The 18,516-nt window shown below is 39.6% G+C and overlaps 1 protein-coding gene across 11 annotated transcripts in view; it reads left to right on the forward strand.

Annotated features, from left to right (window-relative positions):
• LOC125687867 (dedicator of cytokinesis protein 9) overlaps positions 1-18,516 on the forward strand; it is a 121,243-nt gene that overhangs the window by 14,009 nt on the left and 88,718 nt on the right. For 4 of the 11 annotated variants that reach the window (XM_048933159.1, XM_048933154.1, XM_048933162.1 and 1 more), the window contains exon 1: positions 14,904-15,186. The exons of 3 other annotated variants lie outside the window; for them this stretch is intronic. In XM_048933159.1, the coding sequence (XP_048789116.1) occupies positions 15,073-15,186 (114 nt within the window). In that variant the 5' untranslated portion in view covers positions 14,904-15,072. Of the gene's footprint in view, positions 1-704; positions 1,333-14,903; positions 15,187-18,516 lie in introns of those variants that run through there. 4 more of the 11 variants (XM_048933153.1, XM_048933156.1, XM_048933157.1 and 1 more) reach the window with 2 other exon arrangements.

Raw genomic sequence — 18,516 nt, forward strand, 5'->3', positions numbered from 1 at the left:
TTTCTTACAATGTGTGGAACATGATAATGACTGCCCTGGAGAATATGGGACTGGAAGGAACTACCTGGATTGCTGTCAAGTATTGATTCTTTTTCCTTTTAAATCAATGTTTCTACATACTATTATACCGTATTTGAGTTAGAAATGTAATGCTGAGATGTGTTAACTAGCTAGATGAAAGGGAAAAATGCTAGTAAATCTTGAATATTTCTTCTGAATCATTCATTACAGCATTTCCCTAAGTTAGTTTGAACGGGGACAAATGTGTAGCTGACATCATTGATCTGTTCTTCCCCTCCCTTTGTGCTTCCCTGAAGTCCCTTTAATTAAGAATAATCAAACAGTCATTAAAATAATAATAATAATAAAAAAGAGTACAGCTATTTGCTATCAGTGACTTCATGAAGTCAGTTCTGGCAGATGGGAACTCACTACTCCAAGTGGTGACTTGTATGCGTGAGGGAGAAAAGAAGAGATAAAGACAGTTGTCAGCATCCAGCTCCCTTGTGGTTTGCCTGAACTGAGAACAGCACATTGATAACACGTAGGTTAGATTGAAGGGTTTTGTTTCTCACTAGCAGCAGTAACTTAATTTCCCTTCAGTTTTGAGTCCTCGCGTGTGAGACTTCTGCTTTTAAACATTAAAAAGCACAAATAGGTCAAGGAAAGAAATGTTTGCTAGTACGAACTCTGTGCTAGGCATTCTGGGAGTGTGCTTTCTTGCAGCAGATGAGGATTCTTTGTGGCTGGCAGCAGAAACTGCAGCAGTATCTTTGCAGTTTCCTTTCATCTTTAATTATGTTCTGAGGATCTTTGAAATCTGGGAGCTGTTTCCCAGACCCTCCGGAATATCTTTTCATCTCTCTTGTGGAGTACAGCGCATGCTGAAAGCCTCTTATCTTCTTCAGCTGAGGTATCCTTTGCTATTCATCACCCTCTGATTTTTTCGGCGGCTGGATTTTTGGCAGTGTTTGGCTTAAACAAATAGGATTACATTTCAGTAGCTGATGGCTTCTAGTTGAGGAACGTACTGAATGTCGGACATAATGAAGATTGTACAAAGAAATATTTCTGCAAAGCACAGGGAAATTATCCGAGCTGAGCAAAGGAAGACGACATTCTGCAAATGCAATCAGGGCTGCTAGAAATGCAAAATTCACTGGATTTGGAATGGGTTGCACTACAAGTGTGGTTCTGTTTAAAGGCATCCGAACAGTTTTTGAGAGAAACTGTGGCTATATTTGCAAACAGCAAGGGGAAAACAATGCCCTTGAATATACAGCATTCAGCTTGCCAGATGAAGATTCAGGAATACTGGTTCATTCATCTCTGGTAAATACAAACTTGTTTCAGTAATAATTTTATCTGGTAATTGAAAGCTAAACTAAATATCGTGCTTATTTAACGTCTACTGTGTACAGACTTGGTATTGCCTTGATAGTATAGCATGCTAGTGCATGTATGTGGCATGTAATACACGTGTGCATGCAGCTGTAACATCAAAGCTTGGGCTTCAAATCTAAATGATATGATGAGTATGTATTAATAGTGTGAGCAATTTGCTCTCTGTGAACAGGATTGGTGCAGAAGATCATATGTTAAATCTTCCTTAACGTGCTCTTGGAATGTATTTGGCACTTTAAATGGAGCACAGATAATTACATTATTTGGAAAATCTGAGGAATGCATTGCTGGAAAAATGGTAACCCAGGATTTAAGGTTTATTTTTCAGATGCAATTGAATACTTTTTTTCTTCTCTGAAAACATTCTGTTTCCATTTAAGTTACTGGAATGTGTACAGGAGCATTCTAGAAGAAAAAAAAATGGTTAAAGGAAGCAGTAAACTGTTTTCTGCACCTTCTTTGCTTGCAAAGGCTTTTTTAGGTGTTGCTCGATGCAAAGAAAACCTGCTTTAGAGTGAGACTGTTGTCTTTGTACCCCGCAGGTTAATGACGCATATGTGCGTCAGATATATTACATTTAGGCTTGAGGGGGTGGAATTGCAATAGCTAACGAGCACTGCTTGCTTCAGAATTGGATGAGTGAAGGAGTTAAATATTTATTTCAATTAATTTGAAGTCGCTTGTTAATTGCTAACTCAACAACAAGGCAGTTGCAGTAAGAGGGGTGTGGTACCTTGGCATTTGGGCAAGCTTGTAGTGCCTGCTGCCATACCCATGCTGTGCAACTGCAGCTATGGAAAGCCTTCAGAAATATAAAGCTGTTGCCTTTATGCTGGTCAGCTTCATTCTTGTTGAACTGAAAGATGAGAAAGAAGGGGTGTCTGTGTGTGTATGTGTGTGTATGTATATACACAAATACATATATGCAGGCAAGTAAAACTTCAGGAAAGAATATGTGTATGTACACAGATGTATGTACATGTATGTATACACGTGTGTGCAGTGTACACATGGATTTGTGTGTATGCATTGAGGTATATATGTACATATATATATACACACATCACTTAGTTTCCAGGAATGAACTTGAACTAGCTTTGGCTGCTTAAAATAACTGACAGTATGCGTATTGCCTTTCATGATAGCATTGCTTTTCATAAATTCTTAATATTGTTGGCTATTACAAATAAAATGGCTTCTTCTAGGTATTAGAAGCCTCTTTATGCTGTCAGGACGTGTTAAAGTTGACCTCATATGGATGGTTATTAGACATTTGTTAAGGGCTGAACAGTGAACTGACTTTTGCAGTCAGGACTTTTGAATTCAGGACCCAGTACCTTTACTGGCCTTCCATTACACGAATAGTTAGGTGAGAAACAAATACTCTTAGAATATGATATAGAATATTGGAGTGAGAAGTCATTTGTATTATGTATTTTTGGTTTGTTTTCCTTCTTCATTGTTGTTTCCTGTGCTATTTTTTTTTCCCAGGATTAATTTCTCTTTAATTTGGGCCTGCAGAATTGGTTTGCAAAGTAGTAAGATTAACACAAAATATCCTTTGTTTTCTCACTACTAAAGTTCCAGATCTGTTAATTGGGCTTTTCTTCTACTCCAAAAGTTGAAAATGCTTTTAAATAACGTAAGTGGGGTCTATTTTTGGTAGTGTTTATTTGTTGCTATTTTCCATATAAATATTTATATCTGTATGGCTTTGTCACCTTGGTTTAGCTGAAAGTAGTGGGTGAAGATGAGTTTCTTCCCAGGATAAATAATTGAAGGGTTAGTATGGAAAGTTGTGGAACTGACGGGTCAGAATGTTTTCCTGCTCACTGTACTGGATTACTGTAGTTTGTGGAAGCAAAAGGTGAGAGCTTATAAGAAAAAATCTGGCCCTTCATTGAAAGGTGACAGTCTTGCCAGTCACAGCTGATCCTCGCTATGGTTTTTGGTGACTCAGACTGGGAATAGTTGCTCTTGATTTACCCCTGAAGAGTGGAAAGCTGGAAAGACACCGCAATCTTGGCAATAGTGACAAGTTATTTTACAGAGCTTATCTAAATGTGTACAAGTAACTCTAATACTTTTTTTTTTCTCCACACTTTACTGTTAGAACCTGTTTTTTGCCGTTTCCTCGTCCTTTAAAAGATTGGTTTTCAGCAATAGAAAAGACCTTGCTTCTTCCTAAGAAGCAAGGCAGGTGAAGACTTGAGGAATGCACTTCCTCAGGAGGGAAGCTGCATGGTTAGTGTGCAAAGAGAATGACAGTGTGTGTCACCTTCCTGTGTTTTCCTTCATTGTGGTGTTTGTTGCAACAGATGCATGTGTGGGTGTATGACTTCACCTATTGATTTGTTTGTGCTGTAGCTTATATTACAGCTGCAATTTATTAACTCTGCCTTTTTGGCTGTTCCTGCTGTCTGCTCTGTTTAGCTAGTTTGGATCCAATATCTCCTGATACACAGCTGTTGTCAAAACGCCTGTGAATTTCAGGGAGTTCTGTAGTGTAATGACACATTGTCCCTCTTGCAAAACTGGTGTTGAAAATCTGAAAATTTCCTGTGAGCAGAAAGTGGTCAGGCAGTTCTCCTGGGAGGAAAAAGCTCCATCCTGTGAAGAAGAAGCAAGGAGGCAGCAATAGTTTGTGCAGTGTTTGCTATATGATTTTTTTTCCTATTTAACTTGTAATCCAGAGGTCAGGAAGCTGTATCTAGAGTCTTATTAAGTCTAATTGAAGTTTTATCTTAGCAGGTGTACTCTTTTGATTGCTTGAAGGAAATAAAAGATAAAATGAAGGCTGAATGAGAATGTCCTTCTTGGGAATACAGTTTATTTTTATCTATCTGAGATTGTTTGAGCCTGCAATGAAAATGCCGTATCACTCGTATAGGAACATTTCTAGCTTGTCATATACACTTCATCTTATTCTACATCACCGAGTTTGAAGGACCTCACGGGATCTCTGTTTATTGGGGTATAAACCAATGTTTTTGTAAGATTATAAATTTAGTTTGAGATAATGCAACTTTTAACAAGAAAATTGATGGAACTGTATTTTCTTAAAATGTCCGCCCAGGTCATATTTATTTTCGGTAAATGTTGAAGAAAGCATTCTAATCTGCTTAGTTTTATGGTAAGTTGAAGGATGTGAAACTTACAAGGAATGGCTGAGGGAGTTGTGACTGCTGAGTCTGGAGAAGAGAAAGCTGAGAAGGGACTTCATTGCTCTCTAGAACTACCTGGAAGGATGTTGCAGCTAGGAGAAGGTCTGGCTCTTTTCTCAGGTGACAAGGCACAAGGAGATGACTTCAGGTTGCATCAGAAGAGGATTGGGTTGAACATCAGGAAGAATTTCTTCACAGAGAGGTGTCAAACACTGAAAGAGGATGCCCAAGAAAAGTGGTGGATTCACCATCCCTGGAGGCAGTTGAGAAATGCATGGATGTGGCATTAAGGGATGTGGCTTAGTGATGGGACTCAGTAGGTCAGGTTGATGGTTGGACTTGATGGTCTTAAAGGTTTTTTCCAGTGTAAAAATGATTCTATGATTGTATGGAAATCAGTTAAAATACATAATTTCTGCTATTTTGTTGAATTTCAAAATTACAGTACTTTGCTTTGATTTTCCTGTGACTCTTTTTAGTCCATTCACAGCATGATATTTCATGCTACTTCTGATGTGTTGCAGTATCTTGAAGTTTGGAGTGTTTTATTTTCTCATGGCGTTCCATCTTATGGTCGGATAGTATTTTATTTGCAATCGTAGTGTGACCAACAAATATCTAGGGGGGATATGTTATTCTACTGCTTAGAGCCTAAAAAACTGTTTACAGTGGTGGATAAGGATGGAAAATAAGCATGGGAGAATGGTGATGTGGGCATAAGAAAACCAACACGAATTGAAAGTAGCTTTGCTAATAAAGCTGTTGACATGTTGAATGAACGAAGAGGGTAGCTGGCTGTACTGGTAAGGCCAGTGGAGAAGACAGAACTTCTGAAGTGACAAAGCCTGAGTTGACGGACAGTAATTTTCTTTTATATGTCTGAATATTGCAGAAAGCAGCTCTATTTATGCTTGAAATACTTCATTTTATTTTTTTAACTGAATTTGCTTTCCATGTCACGCTCAACACTACTGTTTCTCCCATGAAATTTTACAAAATGTTAGTTAAAGCTGTTTAGTAACTGGGGTGTGTGCAGGATGTGGCCTAATAATTTAAATTGTTCTAAAAAATCATTAAGCGTGACATGGAAAAACATTAATTTGAATAACAGTTATTACATTTGTGCTTACAAAATTCCTAAGAAGAAATGCAGGGCGTTTTGGAATAGTGCATGTCCAGCTTTAAAACAGATAGATTTGGGTATGTTCTGGAAACGGAGCCAGCAACCTCCTGTTATAGTAACTGCAGCTTCTTAGTCCCTGTAACCTGTTGACTTTACAGCAACATCCTCATTAGGCCTTATTGAATTTTTGTGTGGCTGCAGTTCCTGTGCTGCTCATGAGTCATTTTGTTCATAATGAACCGGGACATCTTGGAAGTGTACCCAAGTCTGCATATTGGAAGATTGATTAACGACAGCAGACAGCTACATCGTTCTGGAAGTAATCTCCACAGTAGTCATTTAAATTGGAAATATTTTGATTTCAGGCTAATATTAAATTACTTTTGAGAAGTGATAGTGTTCTTAATTTAGCATACAATGTGCTTAAAAGGTTCATTACTAAAAGGCCTTATGTCCTCACTGTCTGACTTAACAAATCAGTATGAACTTGTTCCTTCCGAGTGGAAAAGTTCAGTGGGAACAAAGTAGAAATACAGAAAAGAGAAGATTCTAGGGAAGTGAGGCTGTTGAGTAAATGGAATTTTTTGTTTCTTTTTTTTTGTTGGTTTTATGTACTTAAACAGCTTATGCAGCACTTCCCTTGTGGTGTGCAGGTAATCAGGCTGCTGTCATATCATGCTTAAGCTTGCAGTTGTATTAAAATTTAGCTTTTATCCATCAGCACTCAGAGCATTAGACCTCATTAGACCTCTTAATAAGGAAGAAACAGACCTGATTGCAACATCTTATCTGCTCCGTAGCTTTTCTTGTGTTCTTTGTGTGAGAACTTTTTAATCTTCTTTCATCTTTCTGCTTTGGGTAATGAAAATCTGCTATCTTATCTGTTGACACGTAGTTTTGGCTAAATCTCCTGATGGATCTTGTAGAATTTTCAGGTTTTTAAACTTTTCTTTAGACTCTTAAGAGAATACTTGGATGTCCAAATGTAGTATCTCTAGCCTTTCAGCACGAACAATTAGGGAACAAATTCATTGAACGCATCGTTCCTGAAACAAATGAAAGTCTTTGAAAGATGCCTGTGAGAAGTTTGTTAGACCTAGGTTGGCCAGCACTCAGTGTGCTGGCATGCAAAAGATATTGAAGACTGAGGATGAAATCTGGGATAGTTGTTCAAAGTCTAAATATGTAAGTTGTTATTTGTCCATAACATAATAGGCTGAATGTGCAGGAAAAAAAGCATCTGGGAAAAAAAAAAAAGACATCAAGTTGAATCTAGGTAGAAAATGTTTGCTTTGAAAGCAGCATCAGCTTGGGAGAGCTGAATATCCTGCTTTTAACTTCAAAGCATGAGCATCAAACCTTTTGGCTTGCCTGAGCTGCATGGAGTGAAGAGGAATTGTCTCGGTTCACAAATAAAATCATAGAATCATAGCATGGCCTGGATTGAAAAGGACCGCAGTGACCATCTAGTTTTACCCCCCTGCTATGTTCAGGGTCACCAACCACCAGACCAGGCTGCCCAGAGCCACTTCCAACCTGGATTAAAATATATAGTTAATGTATACAAGTAACACAACTTGTTAAAAAATATGGTTTTAGTTACAACACAAGAGGCCAACAGAAATGTGAAACTAGTGAGTTATTTAACCTTGTTTTTGTGAAACTAATAAATGTGTTAACTTATTTTATGAAATAACAGAAGCCTGAGTTTAATAACTGAATTTGAGAAATTACATGTTTTTTGTTATTAGGCAAACATGTCTTCACAGGTGCACTGCATGTAGGTAGGTTGAAATATTAATGACAGTCACTGTGTTTAATTCGCCAAGAGGCACAAGTGCATGGAATATATAGTTCATATAAGCTGCAATTCAACTGAGTGTGTGGTGGGCATGAGAAACAGTACTGCATTGCACCCTCCCCCTCTGCAGCGTTCAGTTGTCACTTTTGCAGTCCATACTCAAGCTACATGCTAATGACTTGTGAAAAATATTGCTAAAAATGACGTAATACCATTACAAGTTTATGTTCTTGTGAGGCCACATGGCTATCTGTCTGCCTAGGGCCTTGTGTGGCTCACAGGCTGTATGTTGGAAACATTTATTTTAAAGCTTTCTATGAACTTGAGTAATAGGAATGAGACTTCTGCAGTGGAGACAACGTAATTTTGTTGTCAAAATTAGAGTCTAGAGCTAGTGAACACTGAAAAGGAGTTGACTTTTCTGTTTTTTGCTGTTGTTTTAACTAATTAATACTACGGTGTGCTTTAGGAACAGCCTGAAATATGCATTTCAGCCATCTACACATGCAGGTATCCTCTTCTGGTGTGAAATTAGATGTGTTTACAGTAAAGCTGGGAGGAAGCTGCTAGCTTTTGCTAGCAATGCTCTCGTTTCTTAGAAATCTACTATTTGAAGATTAGTATTATGGAGTGGAAGGACCACTGCTGTTCTTCAGGATTGCTTGGCACAGAGTTGCTTCTGTTTGGGAGGTGTTCTTAAGTTTTTGACTTGCGTATGTCTTTAATCAGTGTCTGTACTGTCCCATTAGTTACTGATAATTGTAAGCTGCAGTCCAAGTAGAAAAAGAGCCGTCTTTAATCAAATAGTGTTCTCACTGCCAGTCTCCCTGTCTATGTGGAGATAGAATCATAGAATAGAGTAATAGAATCATAGAATCCTTAGAGTTGGAAGGGACCTTTAAAGGCCATGCTGTCCAACAGGAGTTGGACAGCAATGAACAGGGACATGCACAGCTAGGTCACATTACCCAGGGCATTATCCACTCTCATCTTGAACATCTCCAGGGATGGAGCATCAATGATATCTCTGGGCAACCTGTGCTAGTGCCTCACTGCCCTCACTATAAAAGACTTTTTCCTTATATCCAACCTAAATCTACCCTCTTTAATTTTGAAGCCTCGTTCTGTTACCACAGACCCTGCTAAAGAGTCTGTCCCCTTCTTTCCTGTAGCTCCCCTTTAGATGCTCTCTTTCTCTCTCCCTTTACCTGCTCTCAGGTCACCTCACAGCCTTCCGTTCTCCAGTCTGAACAGCCCCATCTCTCTCTGCTTGTCCTTGTAGGAGAGGTATTCTATCCCTTGAGATGAACACCGCTCATCACTGATATTCATCTTGACATTGAGCCATTGGCCACCACACTCTGGACTTGATCCTGCAGACGAAGAGTCTGTTGAACAGTCCACCCATCAAATCTATTTATTTCCAGTTTGGAGAGAAGAATGTTGTGTGGTACTGTGTTTAACTGTGTTAAAGCTCGTGAAAAACAGAGGCAATTATCAACAGCCACCATAGCTTCAGTAAGGACAGTTCATGCCTGACAAATCTGGTGGCCTTCTACAGAGGGCTTACAGCAGTGAATCATAGAATCACCTCCGTGATCATCTAGTCCAGCTGTTCACCTACAACTAATATTGTCCACTAAACCATGCCTCTTACTGAGCATTTCTTGAACATCTCCAGGGGAAGTGAATCAACTGTTTCCCTGTGCAGCCCATTCCAGCACCTGAGCACTATGTCTCCCAACCTAGATGTCCCCTGGCACAACTTGTGGCTTTTCCCTCTTATTCTACTGCTAGTCACCTGGGAGAGGAGGCTGATCCCCACCTTGCCACAACCTTCTTTCAGGTTGTTGTAGAGAGTGATAAGGTCTCCTCCAAGCTTCCTCTACTCCAGACTGAACAGTTCTAGTTCCTTCTGTTGTTTCTTATAAGACTTATTCTTTGGTCACCTCACCGACCTTGTTGCCCTTCTCTGAACACGCTCCAGGGCCTCGATGTCTTTCTTACAGTGAGAGGCCCAAGACTGAACACAGTACTCAATTTGTACCTTGTCATAGCTGAGTACAGGGAGATGTTCACCTTTGTGTTCCTTCTGGCTGTGCTGTTTCTGATAAAAGCCAGGGTCTGTATCAGAAGACCATGGCCATCAGTCTTGGCCACCTGGACACACTGCTGGCTCATGTTCAGCTGACTGTCTACCACTGCCTCCAGGTCCATTTCCTCTGCACAGTCTTTCAGACACACTGGCACAAGCCTGTAGCATTGCCTGGGCTCACTGTGTCCAAAGTGCAGGACCAGTACTTGGTCTTATTGAACTTCATCTCACTGACCTCAGTCTAGTGATCTAGCCTGTCCAGATCTTTCTGAAGGGCCTTCCTACCCCCAGGCAGATCAACTCTTCCTCCCAGCTTGGCGTCATCTGTAAACCTGCTGGGGATGCACTCAATCCCTTGGTCAGTTCATCAACAAAGATATTAAACACCTGCTGGGGATGCACTCAATCCCTTGGTCAGTTCATCAACAAAGATTATTAATTCTGACCCCTAGGGAACACCACTCATGACCAGTTGCCAGCTGGATTTAGCTCCATTCTCGACTGCTCTCTGGGCCCAGTCCTCCAGCCTGTTCTTTATCTAGCAAAGAGCGTACCTGTCCAAGTCACAGTGCCAGCTTCTGCAGGAGAATACTGTGGGAGGTGATGTCTAAGGCTTTGCTGAAATCTTGGTAGAGTACGTCAACAGCCTTTCCCTCATCCACCAGATATGCCATTTGATCAAAGGAGATCAGTAGTGGATTTGATGGATGAACTACTTGGTGGATAAGAAATCAGCTGGATAGTCACACTCCCACTGTATGTTGCACTCAGTGTTGTAGTGAACTAGTGACAAGTGTTCTTCAGTGGTTGATACTGGCACTGTTTAGCATCTTTGTCAGTGATATGAACAGTGAGATTGACTGCAAGGGGTAACTTTGTGGCCAACACCAAGCTGTGTGGCGTGGTTGACATACTGGAGGGAAGGGAAGACATTCAAAGGGACCTCGATAGGCTTGAGAGGTAGGCCTGTCTGAACCTTATGATGTTCAACAAGGCTGAGTGCAAGGTCTTAAGCTGGAGCAATCCTGAGCACAAATTGCCTGACTGGGTACAGAGAAGGACTTGGGATATTGGCGGACAAAAAAAAAAAAAAAAAAAAAACAGAACATGGGCTGCAACATGCATTTGCAGTCTGGAAAGCTGTCTGTATCCTGGGCATCAAAAGATGAGTGGCCAGCAGAGTAGGGGGGAGATGATTCTCCCTCCCTGTTCCACTCTCATGAGAACTCATGTTCTGTACTGTGTTTAGCTCTGGAGCCACTTGCACAAGAAAGGTGTGGAACTGTTGGAGAGCGTCCAAAACAGTTCACAAGGGTGATCAGAGGACTGGAGCACCTCTCCTATAAAGATGGCTTGAGGGAGCTGTGGTTTTTCAGCCTGGAAGAGAAGTCCTCAGGGAGACCACATTGTGGCCTTCTAGTACATGACAGGTATCTACAGGAAAGCTGGAGAAGGACCCTACAAGGAAGAATAGTGATAGGACAAGGAATGGCTTTAAACTAAAAGAGGGTAGATTTAGATTTAAGGAGAAAATTTGTCACTTTTGAGGAAGGTGAGGAACTGGAACAGACTACCCAGAGAAGCTGGGCAACTTCATCTAGTGGATGATGCCCCTATGTATGGCAGGGAGGTTTAAACAAGATGCTTTTTAAATCTCTCCCAGCCCAAATTTTAATTTGGCCACTCCTAGAAGGATTGAGTCTTACTGACTTTTTTGTGGCCTTTTCTATTTCATCTGAATGTAATGAGTATGGCAAGGAACTGCCAGGTGAACCTTGTGCTATATCCCATCTGCTGTCAGCTCAGCTTACTGAGCCATTCTCTTGAATGTTTCAGTATATTTTTCCAGGGCAAATACATATCTGTTAATCATTTAAGAAACTTTGTGGCTCTCAGTGCACATAGCTACAAGACTGAATCTTCCATTGATTTAGAAAATGTTATGCTTTTAGCACAGCTGCGAGGCAGGAAGCCAAGTGTGGGAGGGCAGTGCTAGTGTATCTCTTACTGATACAGATGACAGCTAGAAATATTGGCTTTTAATAGTGGTAATCATTCTACTTAAGTGGGTCCATGTTTTCATATGAACTAGTGTCCTAAAACCAGATTCAACCAACCAAAAGCCCCCAGACAAGAAAACTGCAGGAGAATGAAGCATCAAAACACCATTAGCAGTCCATCCTTCTTTCTCTTTTTTTGGAAATTATCTGTTGTGAAGTGTTGTGAGCTATGTGGGCTTTTAAAGATCCTCCAAGGAGCAGAAGGAGATGTGAGTTCTAGTAAATTCTCTTATTTTCAAATGAATAGGACCTATAAACTTCAAGCAGGATTATTCTTTGCCCTTCTCCCCTTGGTCCTCTGTTGCTACAGGTTACAGCAACAGTTCTTTCCCTGGAACAGCTGACAGAGATGTTTGACTGTAATGTTAGCTGATGGATATAGTGAATGCTGATGTTGGCCACTCTGTGGGAATTATTAGAATCGGAATTAGAGTGGTTCAGTAGGAAGGCACCTACAGTGAGTTTAGTTTAGTCATCTTGAATACAGATTGTAAATGGGACTGAAAACTAAATAGGTGCCCCAAAGCTACTCCATTTTTTGTCTGTTTTTGCAGTGATACTGCATAGGCATCCTTTCTTCCATTGAAGTTGAGAGAAAATGCCCATTCTCTTCATTACTCTCTCTTCATTAAGTGATATTTTACATCAGAAAAGTCTGTGATAGGAATGAAAAGCGATTGGAAGAATAAGAGTGTGTATATGGAGAACCTGTCTTTTGAGCAGTAAATTTGCTGGATGAAGCACTGAGATATCCTGGGAATACTGAGGATTCTTTTTACCCATGTAATTTTGTCATTATGTAGATAACTCCTTCAGGGAAAGTGGTGCAAGGAGGGAGCCAAATATTTGACACTTGAAAGTAGTATGAAAAGTACAGTTGGTGAAACCACCGTGGAAAGTTCTTCAGGCAACTGTATTTTTAAAAAGACTGAATGTGTTGTTTCCATAACAATCTGAATTATTTTTCAGATAGGTCTCTATTAGCTAATAATTTCCTGCATATTTCCTGATAGTTGTGTTGGAAATGCAGTCAAATAACTGTTGTACACTGACAGTCTTTTTGTGTTTGTGTTGTTATATTAATCAGAAGAAACTCTTTTTGAAGTGCATGGTATTTTAAACTCCTTATTAGTGAGTATTTGGAGGTGCCTTGTGCATAATAAAGCTGTGTATTTCTGGTTTCAGTTGAGTATAATCGCAACCCATCTCGTTGAAACAAATTCCTGTTAGGCAGCTGCATCCTCAAGTAATGGTATAATTTAGTCTAAGCTGTGCTGTACTTCCGTTTTCTGGAAACAAAAGGAGCTGGTGCCATATGAAAGTATAACTAAGTGTTCTTGAACTATTGTCTAACTTGACTTGGTCAGGAAGATCTGGTTTTGTGAATTTGAATAAACTGCTCGTTTCCTTCTTTTAACTCTTAAAGGAGCGTTGTAGAGTGGGGGTGTCTAGAGTGCCTAAATGTTAAAAAGACTGCCTAAAAAGTAAGTGCATTGACCTTAATTCCAGAGAATTACTAATTAACTAGAGAAAAAGAGTTGTAGGAAATCATGATGATCTTGATTAATATTAAGTTAACTGTACTGTTTCTTTCTGTAGACTCATTGGAAATGGGGTGGGCAGACTGTTGGTCGGACTCTGCACTTGGTCACAACCCATGGTTCTGGTTTAACCACAGTGAGCTGAAGTAGGAATATCTTAGGTGTGAGAGCTGAGAGAATGGCAGTGGAGAAGGGGAAGAGAAAGGAACAATAGCATTTTAAGTTAGGCCTTAAGAGTAAGAAATGTGATCCTGAAGCTGTGCCTTCTTACAAATACTAGTCAAAAAAGAGGGCATTTGAGCTTCTCTGCAAGCTGATCTACTTTCTTCAGAATATGGTGACTTTTTTTTCTGTGAGAGATAAAAATTGATGTCAAGTTAAATTTAGGATGTCAGTAATATTGAAGTGAAATAATTGCCCAAGGAAGTGGAGCAGAGTTAAGAATTGAATGAAAATATTGGCTTAGTTTACAAAACTATATTGTTGGATAAATGGATGGGGATTCTAAATTTGGGATGAATTTCACTTTGAATTGAATTGTCTCTCAGAGGTGTTTTTTGTAGGTAAATACAGCCACTGAGGTTTGCATATTTGTGTTTGTAACTTATTAGTGTTGAAAAGAAGCAAAACTAAAACCAAATACCTCTTTCAACCCGAAGGACATCATTCATCACTTCACACTGTTTCGGGAGGAGTTTAGCATAAAATCATGCACTAAAACTACTACATGAGGGAGCTGTGTTAGTTGAACCTTAAGAATTATCAGAACAGTCAACTAAGTTGCTTACAAAATTGCTTTGCTCTTTGAAGAGCTGTGCAACAGTGGTCCTGATAAGTCACTGCCTCTTTCTTCGGGAGTGTGCATCTGCTGAGCAGTATCTCTGAGTAATGGTAAGACACGAGATTGTGTTGGTATACAAAAGCAAAAGTGAAGCACGACTTGAGTTCATATTACAGTTAAGTCTGGAGATGGATGATACCAACCACTAAGTGCTGTCTGATCTTGAATTGTGAGGCCACGGGATGCTTCTGCAAACCTCATAGGACAGGGAAGATCCCCTGCTCCATACTCTTGTGTCATCAAAAAGAATGAAGAGGCCACACAGAAGGCAAAGCCAATGAGTGCTGGCTGACTGCTCCTCCTGGCTGCAGAGCTGAGGTTTACTCAAGTGACTTCATTCAAGATGTGTAAGGGTTTTGTTGCACTGTCTTCTCAGTGTTTTCTTGGCAATTGGTGATCAACATCTAAAATGCTGGAGGGTTTCAAAGAGGGTGGAATGAACTGACAGAGCACATGTGTGTGAGATAGGAATGAACTAACTGGCTTGAATGAGTGAAGGGACTGAGGGAGCCTCCCACCACCCTCAGAAATCAGCTTTTCTACTTGGGGCATTGGTCCTAAGGTGTGTATTTGACTAGAGGCTTCGCTGTTGATAGTACCTGAATAAGTGATACTAGTATCAAAAAACAAAAGCAAAACAACTTTATACTTCTAAAGGAAAGAAATCTTACAATGAATATTTTCCAGTTATGGAGTCCTTTATTTTATAAGTGCTGTAAAAAGCTTGGACTGTTCCACACAGTCATTTTAGAAAGGCACGTTCTCTTTTGTGTTTGATTCATAACCGTAAGGCATTTAAACAGATCCACCTTCTTTTTTTTTTTCCCCAGAGGAATACAACGTGCTTGGGGGCTGGCCTTTGTCTGTCATGCATTCCCACCATGACAGATTTAGCAAACTGCAGCTGAGAAGTTCGACTAGTTCATACTTTCTCCTGCTTGTGTTGGGAGAAAGCTATTGTTTTCACTGGATCACTGGCATGTTAATTATTTTGATGCCAAAACGCAAACAGTTTTGCTGTTCTTTGTATTTCCAATCAAAGAATGCAGGCAAGGACAATCAGAAATCCTAAAAAAGACCTTATTATAGAGTCTCCACAGCAGCGCAAGGATGCAGGTCTTTGTGAAGCAGAAGCGGACAGTCCTGTGGTAGTACTGGTAAGAGTTGTTTGAACAAGCTGTCTGTACCCTCTAGTAATTTCAGTTCTGTCTGAAAAGCTGCTTAATTTGCTGCCGATGAGAAGTTCCAAAGAGCGCTTACTTGTGTAGGTGTATTTCAGTCTTGTATTCTGTTCTTTGTGCATTGCTTGCCTTTCTAATTAATTTTTACAGTTCTGGGTCAAAACTGGTTCCCTCTGAGTGTGGTGTTCGACTTCTATTTTCTTACTAGCTGCTTTTCAGTGTCTGTTCCATCTAGTGTAGCTGTATAGTACTTCAAACCTAGTGTGAATGCTATTTGCCTTTCAAAATCCATTCTTGCAATTGATGTATACCTGAACTCTCTCAAGATGGTGTGTGTAATAGTTAAATTTTATTTAAATTTTCCAAGATCTGTCTAAATTGAGATGTATTTAAGCTAAGGGTGTGTTTCTCCGTGTCTTCAATGCATGCTGTTTGGGAATTAAAAGTTTTAAAGTAGCTTCAAGTGAGGCAGAAAGGGATATTCCTGTATTTAAAGGAGATAATCAAATGAAATCTGTCTGTCTGTCTATCTATCTATATTGCTATACACTAGTTTTGTTGGAGTTGTAATAGTACAGCAAGAGTAGATGGTAAGCAATAACGCATCCACCAGCTGACTGCAGCCGGGGCAATAAACCTCTTCAACCAACAGAGGAGGATTGTTAAACATGTATTGGTAGAAAGAGGCACAGAAATAATTCTCATTAAAATTCCAATTTTACTTAATGATATCTCATACCTAATTGCTGAGTAAAAGGCTGAAAGTCTCCTCTTTCTGTGTCTGGCTGTAGTTGAAATTAGTACGAGCTGTGATCCCAGCTTTGGTCCCCCAGCCCTGATTTAAGTTCCATACTGTGTGCATTTAGGGCTCAAACATTTTGGCATATGTACTAATAATGTACATCTGCAGCTTGATGGGAATTGTTACTGTACATAGTTGGAAGCTTACATGTGCGTTTGTAAGACAAAGTTTCTTTTCCTTTGCACTGTTTTTTTTTTGTTTCCCTCTACTCAGGGCAGTTGTTAGTAAAACATGTTTTTTCTGCATGGGTGTGTTCTGATTTCTGGGCCAGATTTTCATCAGTACAATATGAGCTAATCTTGTGTGTGCTTTCCTGACTTTGGAATGTTTAACTTTATTTAGAACTGTTTTTATTCCCTCATGAATACTCTGAGAGGATATTTAGTGTTTCTGGAGAGATGTGGAGTACTGCAGTCATTCAGACTGTATGCACTTTAAAAAAAAAAAAAGAAAAAAAGTTACTATGTTTAATCATAACCATTTACAAAGGTTATCCTTTTAATTTCCCAGATACTGCTTAATTTTAATATTCATGGATTCATCTACCACCAGTGTTTCCCCTCTTTTCTGCTGTTTTCAGATAAAGTGGATGCACTGAAAACAAAGGTCAATATTTTAAGGGAGAACACTTAGTTTCCACATAGGTCACACAAACAGTGTCTTTGCTTTCCTTCCAGTTGCTAATTTAGTCTTAATCTGTTACATATATAGACAAGTGTATAAATGGCATGTAATTATAGAAGGTATGGTATCCGTTTTTGTTTTTTTGGGGGGAGGAACTAGATGAAATGGTGCAAGGATACACTGCACTGCGTGCACAGCCTTCCTACCTCAGACATCCTGCAATATCTATTGCTCTGCTGTCTTTCCTGCATTGATGCTCAATACCAACATGAATTAAGTCAGGTTTCTGTGAAAAGTGCTTAGATGAAAAAAAAAGCCTTACATTTTTAACCAAAACTTTTTATTCCCTGATTAAGTTTCCTCTAAAATATTAATCTTCTCACTGTATTTTTTTCCCCAAGAATGATAGCAGAGAAGGCGGTAAGTTCAGATAATGGAACCACATGCTATTTTCAGTGAGCTGAAGTGTGTCTGCACTCTTGCTTTCCTGTGGTTCGAGTTAGATCATGCCATATATTTACTTCTGAGGTACACAAGCAAGAAGAGCCTATGGAAAAAGCATTTAGATTTTCTGGGTGGTGCTCTTTCTTTGGATGAGCTATTGTTACACTAGCTGTTGTACAAGTCACCAGAATAGTACTCATACTGTCCAGCTGCACCTTGATAGTAATTCACAAGCAGCAGCTGCTTATCAAATCAGAAGATGTTTCTGGGAAGCCTGAACTACTTCTTGGAAATAAACTGGAAGTATAAAATGTAAGATGGCTGAGTCTCACAGAGACACAACAGGACACAACATACTTACGTTGCGTCTGAAGGTAAACAAAATAACACAGGAGGCTACAAATCTAATGACTGGAACTGGATCTGTATTTAAAAACTTGACATAAATACTGGCAGTTCAGCTCTGGTCAAAGTGCTTGAATTCTAAATAGTGTTCTTGTTTTTAAATGGACCCAAACCATCAACTGAGTACATCGGATGGATGAAACACAGTAATTTAGTCTGTGCTCTATGAATTCTGGAAAAGCTCCCTGTTTTCTGTGACAGCTCTCTTATGACAATAGGATGAGAATTTTTAGACTTTCTATTTAAACAAAAAGGAACATTTTTTGCACAGTGTTTCCTTAAAAAAAAAAAAAAACAATAATTAAAGCTAGTACAACTGTCTATTCTTTGTATGGGTGGTTCTTTGTCTGTAGCTCGAGTAAATACTTCTGGTCCATTTACGTCAGCATGAGAACAGGTGACTGAAAGAGTGCATTTTGTTCTTCTGCATCTCACAGGCTTAAAAATTGTTTGTTGATGAAGACGTGTTGTTGGTTAAATATATGCATAGTAGTAACATGGTCTTCACACAGAGCCACAGACAGTACTTGTCCAAATATATTACTGATATTCAAGCAGATTAGAATTTTTAATGTGGGTTTTGTGACAGCTGTTCTTATTTCTGATAAATTTCCATGCCAATAGGACACTGGCAATAACAGAGAGATGCAGTACAGATCCTTTTCTCTGTTCTGTCTTTGACAAACACAGCAATGGCTGGCTCAAGTGCTGGACGCCATGAAAGCCTGTGCTCTTAGCATTATCGTAGGTTGCTGAAATAAAACATTGCTTGTTACAAATCAATAGGAAAAATGAAGTCTTGTTTGTGAGACGTGGTTTTGCAGTCTTGACCAGGCTGCTCTGTGTTTGTCAGCAGGTCCATAAGTCTTGTTCAGTAACACTGCACAAACCCAGTATCTTTTGTATTACGTGCAGTAACAGACTGGGCAAATCTTTTCTCTGAAAGGGAGCTTGAGAGAGAATCTGCTTCCTTGTGATGTTTTAAGTCTGGCTAAACGCCAAAGTAGTGTGCTGTTTATTGTTTTGTTTTT

The sequence above is a fragment of the Lagopus muta genome, chromosome 1 (assembly GCF_023343835.1).
Source record: "Lagopus muta isolate bLagMut1 chromosome 1, bLagMut1 primary, whole genome shotgun sequence".
Taxonomy (NCBI): domain Eukaryota; kingdom Metazoa; phylum Chordata; class Aves; order Galliformes; family Phasianidae; genus Lagopus; species Lagopus muta.